The 11,072-nt window shown below is 43.1% G+C and overlaps 1 protein-coding gene across 2 annotated transcripts; it reads left to right on the top strand.

Annotated features, from left to right (window-relative positions):
- Window positions 1-1,223: 1,223 nt before the first annotated feature.
- On the top strand, window positions 1,224-10,303 carry LOC311256523 (porphobilinogen deaminase-like). 2 transcript variants are annotated; one of them, XM_084351643.1, is made up of 14 exons: window positions 1,224-1,377; window positions 3,727-3,780; window positions 4,215-4,287; window positions 5,501-5,550; window positions 5,902-5,957; window positions 6,401-6,478; window positions 7,413-7,490; window positions 7,576-7,651; window positions 7,822-7,935; window positions 8,024-8,062; window positions 8,197-8,316; window positions 8,436-8,489; window positions 8,949-9,041; window positions 9,231-10,303. In XM_084351643.1, the coding sequence occupies exons 1-14, from the start codon at window positions 1,354-1,356 to the stop codon at window positions 9,402-9,404; spliced, it is 1,083 nt and encodes a 360-aa protein (XP_084207769.1). In that variant the 5' UTR covers window positions 1,224-1,353; the 3' UTR covers window positions 9,405-10,303. The 2 variants fall into 2 exon arrangements, with proteins under 2 accessions (XP_084207769.1, XP_084207768.1); XM_084351642.1 differs by lacking the exon at window positions 1,224-1,377 and adding an exon at window positions 3,477-3,589.
- The last annotated feature ends 769 nt before the right edge of the window (window positions 10,304-11,072 follow it).

The following is an 11,072-nucleotide window of genomic DNA, read 5'->3' as shown; positions in this document are numbered from 1 at the left end:
TTTAATCAAAGCATGCTTAGTGTCTTCTAACTACTGGATATGTCATTGGTCTACATTAGCTATAAAAGATCAACAGTACTATTCAGCTGATTCTTCATCCTAGTTCAGGAGAAATCGGTGTTGCAGTAATTTTCCTCTGGCACCAGATGTCACTATTTAAAGTGTGTATGGGAGGTATAGAAGCACACTGTCAGTTTCAGGTTATTAAATGAGGTTTTAACACGTTTCACGGCTCCTTTTCCAAATACACTACTCACAAAAAGTTAGCGATATCTGGCTTTCGGGTGAAATTTATGGAAAATATAAAAAGTTCACGCTACAGTGGTATTATATCGTGAAAGTAGGGCATTTAAGTAGAAGCATGCAATGGTGATTTCCTCATCTCAAATAATTTGAAACAAAAGCCAACAACAGTGGTGGGTATACCACAACAAAAAATGTCAATGTCCACAAGTCCAGTTATTGTCTGCTGAGGCATGGCATCCCACTCTTCTTGAAGGGCGGCCCTCAGGTCATTGAGGTTCTGGGGTGCAGAGTTATGAGCCCCAACACGGCGACTCAGCTGATCCCATAGGTTTTCTATGGGATTCAGGTCTGGAGAAAGTGCAGGCCACTCCATCTGACGTACCCCAGTCTCCAGCATCCATCCCTAATGATGCGACCTCGATGAGCTGGAGCATTGTACCTGTAAAGGTCTTAGTGGATTTTAGGTTCATCCTGAAATTCACCCGAAAGCTGAATATCCCTGACTTTTTGTGAGCATTGAATATCTCAGAGATCAAGGGCTGCAGGTCCAGCTGTAGTTCATGATGTCTGCCTCCACTCCCTCCAGAGATGTCTCAACCTGTCCTTCTGGCAACATCTTCTCATGGTAGTATTAAAGAATGAGGTGTGACACATGACGTACACTGGTTGGTACACTGGTAGGTGAGGCCACATCATCAGGTCACAGCTGACAGATTACAGTAGTAATCCCTGTCATCTGCCTCCGTGTGTGTGGAAGCAGTTCAGAACGTCTTCACTCAGTTGTTCCACTATCTCTTCACATATAATTACGTTTTTTATTATTATATTATTTTACTTAACTGCAGCTGTTACAGTAATAGACAGAGAAGCGTCAGACACAGCAGACTGCCTGTAGACTGTCCGATAGAGGAAACTGGCAGACGGAACCAGGAAATGACCTCTAACCGGTCCAATGACATCACAGCTTCCGCGTTCATTCATAGGGGAGCCGCACGAGACGGGCGCGCTCACTGTTTTCAAGGATTTCATGTTTTTTAATGGCCTCTGAGTCCAGAACAACACGCCGCTGACCTGAGGCCTGTTGGCAGAGTGAGCGGGATCACCGACATGTCGGAGGAAGCAAGTTCATCGGTAGGTTTGATTCAAAGTGACCCGGTGCTGAGGCTGTGTTAGCACCGTGCATGGAGCACCTCCAGTGCTCGTGGGCGGCCACTTCCGTATGTGCCGTAGTTTGGAGCGCTGTGATTGGTCGAGCCGTTTGTCTGTTTCAGTGCTCCGCTCTCCATTGGACGGTTACAAAGGTGGGCGGTGTCAAGTGTTGACAGAGAGCAGTTATGAGAGGGGTTTCAGGGTTACTAAGTTAAGCGTCTGGACCGGGTTCTCGACCCGGTTGCTAGCAAACAACGATAAGATGCTGCGTAAACGTTTTGTCAACAGTTCCCACAACGAGTTACTCAAAGGTGGAGATAAAACTGTGTTCCTCATCACCTGCTCAACTTTAAAACCCAAAGTGTGAGCCAGCGGAACCTCGAGACACATCACACCACATAACCTTTAACGAGGCGAACGTATATTAGCGTTCGGCTCAGAAACGAACAGAACCACTTGGTGTTTTCCTCTTTTTACTTTTATAGCCTTTAGCAAATTCCAGTTAGCACCGGGCAGCACTGCCTGCTCCCGCCCACCAGCGTCACATGTGATTTTGGATGGAGTCTGTAATTTAACTGATCTGTTTGCGAAACAAGCAACCAAAGAAGTTTTTAAGAGTTTCTATGAGATAGAGTTCTGTTTGTTCTGCTCCATGTGTGCCGAACAGAAGAGTGACAGCTGCTGACAGCTGGGAAACCACACTGAGTCTCTGGGATGATGTAGTAACTGACGCCTGGCAGAGCAACATTAAATCAATAGATTTATGAATGTAGTTCTCAAAGAACACAGAGACAACAGGTCGACAAAAAATTTCTCTTCAGTGGCTATTTTGACACAATAGCTGTGTGTGTGGATCATCACTGTGCCCAGTGCTGACAGAAAGATAAAAACCTAATTAATTGTAAATTGATTCACATAAAAAATGAATATAGTTGCAGTGTGACTGTTATTTAAATGAAGAAGCTGGACAGTTGTGTGCAGGGTTGTGAGTGGTTTTAACACGCAGAAGTTCACAGTACAAGGTTTAAAGAACATGGTAGCTGCATTACAACAAGATGTTTATTAATGTAATGCATTAGTATTACTCTACTATAATGTTATGTACTATTAGATATATGTTAGTGGCTGTATTAGACACTCATTGGAAAATGTTATAATTGGAGTTATTTTATATTTTATTATAGCAGAATGCCATTGAATTTTGTCAGGGATGCTTCTATTGTCTTAGGCTCTTTTCATGACAGTGTTTTTGTCACCTGCACTTTCAACAGACACGTATAAAATCATTCAGGATAATGATCGTGGTGAATTTCCATGATCTGGATATTAATTGCGAATCAAGCTAGTTGTGAAGATCCTTGACTTGAAAGGGCTCGATAATGTTCAGTCCTGTTCTGATATCCTGATTTATTTTGAATTACATAAAAGGGATCCTGCTTCTTTCAAGTCATTACAATCAGGGGTTAACTGATACAGCTATTTAAGGGCCGATACTGATTAATAGAAAACTGATATTTGATAATCATTTGCAGTAAAAATGAAAATCTTTTGAAATATTTGTGTCTTAACAAAATGTAAGCTAAAGTGACTCCAGTACAGTAAACAGTAATCATTTTTGCCCAGGATTTTGGTTGCATGCGTAGCTGCAAGGCTGCGGTTTGTATAAAGGTAAATATGTCCTTTGGTTTGCAGTGTGTTTATTTATCGCTCCATCAGTGAAACAGCGGTGACAATTCTGGTTAAAATGTTCATTTTGTGTGTATTGTTCTGTCTTCTAATCCATGACAGCCCTACTTTTGGTGGCTGATCATTATCATTCAGAAATAAAGTGTTTTAACGGAGGAAAGTTCATCACCACACACCACCCTCTACGTATCAAAAACCCTGAGACCACACCTCACACACCAGAGCCCACTGAGCTGCCCCTCCCTGCCTCGTATAACGGACTCAATGAATTGGCACACTTATCTTTTGGAACCAGAGATATCTTGGGGTGGAGCTCCTGCAGGAGAGGGGGGTGTCCAGTAAAAAAGACCACTGTTCAGTATCAAGAGGCTATATGACCTCAGCTCAGCTCCTTACCAATACACAGCAGGCAGTCCCAGCCACACATCGGACACAATAGCCTCTACAGTGCAGACGCTCAGTGCAGACACACAGAATTATGGAGGAAGGACCTTACAAGTACATCAGGGTGAGGCGAGCAGAGAAAATGGTTCATTTATGAGCTGGTTATAGAGGTGGGGAAGACATCAGTAAGAAGATGTTGAGGGGGTGTTGGCAAAAATTGAGTTAAAACTTGTTTGGCTGATTTGTGTTTTGTCCTTACAGGAAGGAAATGGGAAGGTTAGTCGAGTCATCCGGATCGGAACGCGCAAGAGCCAGGTACAGTACTACCATTATTAGATCATGGTTTTAACTATGCTTGCTGACTTTTGATATATTTCAGAGACACTGCATGCTTCTGACTGATTGGTTTAGTGAACTTTTTGTCTTAGTTTCACCTTTTAGCTGTAATTTGAATGTGAACATGAGCCCTTCAGAGCCTCAGTGTGTCAGTTAAATGTGTATTTGAATCTGGTGCTCCGTTTCTCCACTCTGGTTTAGATACAGAGGAGTAAAACGTCTGGAGCGCTCCTCGCAGAGATAACATAGTTCTGGCTCAACAATGCCTTTTTAAGATAACTGTTCCTCCCCCTGATACCAGTGAGCATTATACTCACTTGATGCTCTCTGGCTCTGTGGACGGGCCTTTGAAACTTTTTCAATTACCAAATTAATTCAGTCAAGTCAAACGTTGCTGTGTTCCTCTCTCCCAGCTGGCTCGCATCCAGACTGACAGCGTGGCAGCTACGTTGAAAGAACTGTACCCAGACATCCACTTGGAAATAGGTGAGGATCGTCCCAGCCTCGTAGCTGTGTGACATCATTTTCTATCTGTCTGATTTTCTAGCTGGCATCTTCATATACGTCTACTCCATAATCGCCGATGTGCAAACGAGGGTTGAGTTAAATGATAATTTAGTGTTTTCTTGTTAAGATTAATTTTGAAGTTGCCATCACATCCACACAGAGGATTTCACTCATTCTTCTGCCTGATTGGAGTTTTTGTGAGGACCGCTGGGGGGGAGATGTGCTTGATTGACATCTGTCTGACCCTTCCATTAGTTTTAGTCCACCTGTCAGGGCCGGACATGTTACACCTGAATCATTCTTATTGGTTCATGACACCTAGTGACATCACACAATCTCAGCAGAGCTCTGACCCAACTTTAACCTGAGCAGAGATCAGAAATGGACTGAATAAGTGAGAAACACCTGTGCAGGTCTTTAAACTCCATCAGTTTTACATACTTAATGTGTTTACAGCTGTTTGGGAGTTCAGAGGAAGCTGCATGTAATCTGATAAACTGCCTCCAGTGATGTCACTCAGAGGCTAAGTTGCATTGTGGGTAATGTAGACACCAGGTTTTGAAAAGGAAGAAGAATGTGTGGAATAAAAAGGTGATATCTCTGTTCTGCTTTATCATTTGTTTATAAACTGTCCATAATGGAACCAACAGTGTTAGAGGAGTGTTACGATTGATCAGTGGACTTCTATTTAAAACCTGGTGCCTACATTACCCACAATGCAACTTAGCATCTGAGTGACATCACTAGAGTCAGTTTATCAGACTAGATGTAGCTTCCTCTGGAGCCTCAACAGGCTTTATACTACTTTCTTCACATATGCAGTAGTACTCCCCCACACCTGTAAACACACTAATGTTTAAAATTGTGGGAGTTTCATGTCTTTAACGTCTAGTCCTCCCAGTTACCAGCAGCAGCCTCAAACATCCACCATGGGTCAGGCTATGATACACTATGGCTAAGGCTAAGGCTATGATTTGTAAAGAATCTTTAAAGGCTAAAATCACTGACAGGCTGATTGGACAGAAAAAAAATAAAAAATTTAATCTGGCTTCACATAATTAATGGTTTGTAACCAACAGGTTAAATCATTGTGTGGCTGATATCTCTCACGTGAATAGCTATCTAATAACTGAATCCATATTAGTATGTTACTGGTTTATCATACGACTGAATCTCTGTCTTCTTCTTTCAGTTGGCATGTCAACGACCGGAGACAAAATCCTCGACACAGCTTTGTCAAAGGTGAGGCAGCAGATCAGAGGCTGCGTTATGACAGATGAGTTTGTCTTGACTAACAATTTAGGGATTTAATTTAGTTTATTAGCCTAAAATAATCCAATAAAACAAGCAGTGTAAGAATTTAGCAGCAGTCAGTATCTAAATCAGCTTCTGCAGACTATTATCACACTCTTACTGCTCTGCTCCATTTGGCATTTTAACAAGACAGCAGTACAATGGGAGCTTGCTTTTGATCAGTGGCTCACCATTAAGTTTCAGTTCATACTCACTGCTCATTGTAGGATTATTGTATGATAAATGTAAAGTAACTATGAAAATAAAAATCACTGTTTCTTTTTCTTGTTTTAAATACAGATTGGAGAGAAGAGTTTGTTCACCAAAGAGTTGGAGAATGCTCTGGAGAGGAATGAGTGAGTGTCACCGGTGTCATCTGTGGCTGACACCACTCTGGCTTCATACCATTGTTTCACCAACTGACTTAAACTGCTAGGTTTTCACTAACAGGGCCAGACTTCTGCTCTGTAGCTGTCACTTACAACTATTTTGTGCTAATACTCAACATATATGGATTTAAAGCATGTTTACAGCAGACAGGTCCCAGGCTATGTTAGACTTTTGAATAATTTGTAGATATCTGCCATTTCCCAGACCTGTCTTAAACATCCATAATGGCACCACTGTAGAAATCCATTCAGAGGGAAACCCTTTGACTTCCTCCACAGCCTCAGATGTAGCAGCTGGTTCTGTTCTGTAGCTGCCCTGAGGATCATTCACACCACTGAATGGCTGTATTATATACCATGAGACACAATGCAGCATGTATATATGGACCTTGTTCCTGTTTGTCCCACAGGGTCGATCTGGTTGTTCACTCACTGAAAGACCTCCCCACCACTCTGCCTCCAGGATTCACCATCGGGGCTGTGTTGAAGTGAGTGCAGTACCACAGTTTATCTGTATAAACTCATCATGTTGTTGATACTCTAATAAAGAGGCAGCGAGTCACATTTTACAGTCCCACATCATAGAGAGACCACCAAGTAGTGAAGGGGAACATGATACATTATAAAGCCTGGAGATTACACACAACGATAAAAACATATAACTTCAGGAGAGAGTCAGAGAGGGAGGAGGGAAGTCTGAGAACGAGACTGAACATAATGCGAGAAAACATTTTCTCGTCTGTGGTTGTTTAATGGTCTGTTCACCACCTACCTGTAGTCTTTATTGTGTTTATTTGCCCCAAAGAGCCAGATTACTTTACTGTACATTTGCCATAAACTAGCGAGCAACGGCACGCACTGAGTGTTTGAATCCAGGTGAAGCTCTGAGTGAAGTCAGCAACATTACAGAACAGAAACACCCGACAATGGAGGTCACCTCCGGATCACTGCTGCAGTCAGGCTGATAAACAGGAGTGAAGATAAATCCACGTTTTAACACCAAAAGTTTCAAAGTAATCTCTGAGCTCTCCTCCCGTCAGTAAACGGCTCCGGATCAGAACAGAATCTGATGTGACTCCAGGTGTTTATTCCTCCAGAAGGTCTGGATCTGCACCGACAACAGTTGTCAAACATCTTTTGTTTTAATAAAGCGACCCCTAGCAACAGAAATAACAAGTTGTCTTTATTCCGTCTTTATAGCTTTTTTCCGTCATTGATGGGAAATGAAAAAGTATCTGCGGGACAGAAAAGGCAGGAGAGCTTAGTGACAAAGTCCTGGCCTAGTTAAAAACATCGTCACTGAAGTGGAGTGGAGATCACAGGTCCTTCGTGGTCCTTAGTGGAGCTGTTGTGCAGATCTGTTGTGGTTGTCATACATCCAGCTGTCACCACTCACTGTTCTTTGCCTCTTGCTGCTTTTAGGAGAGAAAACCCCCATGATGCAGTGGTCCTTCACCCAAAACATGTGGGTAAAACTCTGGAGACTCTGCCAGAAAACAGGTACAGTCAAACAGCAAATCAGACTAGTGTTGGTTTTCCACTGATATCACCAGTCTGGATAACTTCATATTGTTTGTCTGTGTAGTGTGATCGGCACCAGTTCACTGCGCCGGGCTGCTCAGCTGAAGAAGAGGTTCCCTCACCTCGAGTTCAAAGATATTGTATCCTTTCAGAAGGTGTTGTGATGTCGGTCAGGGCGTGTTGACAGCTCAAATGAGACGGGAATGATTTACATTTTTTTTGCATTTAGAGCACTTTGCTCTCAGGGGAGGGTGCTAGTGAGCCAGATTGGATATTTGTCTCTGAAATCTTCCTTAGCTGTCGTCTGTAGCGTGGGAACCTGAACACGCGTTTAAAGAAGCTTGATGACAAGGAGGACTTTGCTGCCATTATCCTGGCTGCTGCAGGCCTCAAGAGAATGGGCTGGGACAACCGGATCAGCCAGGTACAGTTGATGATCATCTGAAGTCCTCTCTGTGAAGTCTGAGGCTTACATTTCTCATCTCAGTCAATCTGTCTGTTCCCACTGATAGATCCTGGGGCCGGAAGACTGCATGTACGCTGTTGGACAGGTAAGAACAGCGGCTTTGAAAATATGACTAATACTTAGAAGATAAGGTTAAATAACGGCTAATAACACCACACTACATGCATGAGTGTGTTTAAAGCTCTTGGGTGAAATAAATCCATGTGTGTGTGTTGTCAGGGGGCTCTAGCAGTGGAGGTTCGGGCCAGAGATACAGACATCTTGGAGATGGTGTCTGTCCTCCATCACCCTGAAACTGTGCTGCGCTGCATAGCTGAGAGAGCTTTCCTCAGACACCTGGTACACACACACACACACACACACACACACACACACACACCCACACACATTCATTGACTCATTTTCACATTGTATGAAAATGGAAATTCCCATTTATTCAATCTAACTGTCATTTATAGGAGGGTGGCTGCAGTGTGCCAGTGGCTGTACATACTGAAGTGAAGGACTCTCAGGTAGGAAGGCTTAGTAGTGGCAGACACACACACACATACACACACACACACACACCCACACACACACACACCTGACAGCATTCACTTCCTGTGATGAAGACACAACACCTGGGTGGCACAATGTTATGACATGTGATAACAGTGCTTCTTGAAACAGTGGCTCTTTGATTTCCAACAGAGGAAATCACAGAAAAGAAAACTGTCACTGGCAGATTTTACCAACTATAGCTACAGTAGCTAGCTAATTAATCGTTAGCTCTGAGTTAAGTTGTATGCCGCTGCTGGATGTCTAAATTTCCCTCGGAACAAATAGTGTCTGTCTGTTGCCAGTTGCCATTTAATGTCTGTGCTCCACTTTCACTAATCCATTCACACATTTCAGCTATGTGAATTTGTAAATAAGGCAGCCTGTGTTTCATCTGTCACTGTAAAAGTTGAACTGTTTTGACGTTGTTCCAGCTCTACCTGACGGGGGCGGTGTACAGCCTGGACGGGTCGGACAGCCTGAAGGAAACCATGCAGACGAGCGTTGCTGCTGCTGCTGCTGACAAGGTAACAGCTGTGTGTTTTCCAGTGTGTTGGCCTCTGGTCACATTGAAGGCTGTTGCCACATATTTAATTGCTGCTTGTTGATGCCACAAACATTAAGGGACTGGATGGAACGTGTGATAAGTGTGAAGTTCTGTGTATTTTGTTAGCGTGTCGGCTCTCATACCAAACTTTACACTGACAATGTGACAGAGCCCAGAGGAGGTGGACGAGCGTGTCCAGCGAGTGGGTGTCACAGCCAGCAAGATCTCTGGTGAAGCCCAGAACGGGGCCGAGCGGCTGGGGGTCGACCTGGCCAACTTACTGCTGAGCAAAGGAGCCAAGGAGATCCTGACGGTGGCCAGGCAGCTCAACGACGCCAGATAATCGGGCCTGGCTGAGGGCCCAGGCTCCAGAGGTGACCGGGTCCTCGAGTGCAGGAGTCAGTCACAACCTTGTGTCAAGTAAAAACTTGAATTCCTTTTTTATGTTCCCCATTTTCATGATGCTTGAGAAAGAGAATGTTGACTTCCCGTTCCACCAGGTGAGCTCAGTCAACAGCAGGTAAATTTGAGAGGATTTCAAACACTACTTGGACCAAAGTTGTGCTCAGTGTGGTACAATGCTGCTAAACTGATCGTCATCAGCTTGTTCAGGGTCACCGCAGTCTGTAGCACTCTTGGTTCCAGCCTGTTGTTACATACATGACCTCGGGGAACCATCTCCTGAGCCACGTAGAAACCGCCTTACTGGGATTATCAGTGACAAACACAAAACGGCCTTCAAACATAGTCACAGCACTTACAGAACCACTACTGGCCCATTTCCTCATGTTTTTTTGTTTTTAAAGTATAGCAGTATATTATGAGTATCAGTATATTACATGTAATGTCGCTAATGTTCAGCATTGTCAAATATTTTCTTATAATCGAGGATGTTTGTTTCATCAACATCCTTTATAGTTTCAAAAGAGGAGTTTAACCCACAGCTCCTGTCGCAGCGCGTCCTCATTTGGCTTTTGATGGTACCAAAGATGAGTTTACAAGCATGTGGGCACATTTTCTGGTTGGGAGCAGCAACACTGCAATGAAATGGGGCTAAATATGATGTGAAATGTAAATATAAATGTGGATTCAGTCCTTGGACAAGAGTCAACATAGACTCTCTCTCCAGCTCCTTCAAGTTCACAAGTACTTGATGTGGCCTTGTCCATTTTGTTCAGTGTTATAGTGTCATGTTTTATCATGTTGGCCTCCTGAAAAATAAAATGTTCTGCACAGCCTTCATTCAGCTCATGTTGGTTGGTTTACTGCTTTTAACGGTGTGCTAGTGACGGAGAGAGGATGGATTTAATATACACGATGATAAGCTGAAGGCACAGCTGGTAAAGCTACAGTTGTACTGAGCCCTTATGAAGAATCGTTCCACTACATGACTTGAGATGACTTGTTTAACACTGGAGCTGTCGCTGCATCTGTTCTCAGTCATCTGCTCTGATTTTAGATGTGCACTGGGCCACAGTCTGTCCTGTTTATGCTTTGCTCATATCGTATCCCTGCAGATACAGCACTACAGCACCACGTTAGCTATCAGCTGTCAGCTTCAGAGTTTTAAATACAGTGTAAATGCTAAAGTTGTTGATGTACATCAGTGTAATTACTATTTAAAAGGTATAAGCGACAGCAGCAGCTCTGCTCACTGGCTTCATAAGCTGCCTATAGGGTGAATTACTTTTGTGTTAGAGATGTAAAGTAGCCATTAAGACCTTATTTAACTGAAAAAATCACATATTTTCTGCAAACAGTGTATTACAACTGCTATTCTCAACACATTAGCTCCAAACTTGATTAATGGCCATTACGAACTGATTAATGCAGATGGTTGGTGTATGTTGTGGTGTATTTCTACTGAAGCATTCAATATTTGACTCCTGTATCTGATAATTAAAACATAGTTCTCTAATAAATACAAGATAAAGATCTCGTCAGCAGCAGATACTCTCATAATTAAGACTTCTGTAATATTATAGTTTAGTATAGTAATTACACTATGCAA

This window comes from Pagrus pagrus, assembly GCF_965226575.1.
Source record: "Pagrus pagrus genome assembly, chromosome: 4".
NCBI lineage: Eukaryota > Metazoa > Chordata > Actinopteri > Spariformes > Sparidae > Pagrus > Pagrus pagrus.
This window is presented reverse-complemented; position numbering and strand designations above follow the sequence as displayed.

Bases quoted from the DNA above. Each gene is read 5' to 3' on its own strand.
- LOC311256523 (XM_084351642.1), top strand. From the start codon at position 3,560: ATGGAGGAAGGACCTTACAAGTACATCAGG. The intron at 3,590-3,726 runs GTGAGGCGAGCA...TTGTCCTTACAG, and splicing joins GACCTTACAAGTACATCAGG to GAAGGAAATGGGAAGGTTAG. The intron at 4,288-5,500 runs GTGAGGATCGTC...TTCTTCTTTCAG, and splicing joins AGACATCCACTTGGAAATAG to TTGGCATGTCAACGACCGGA.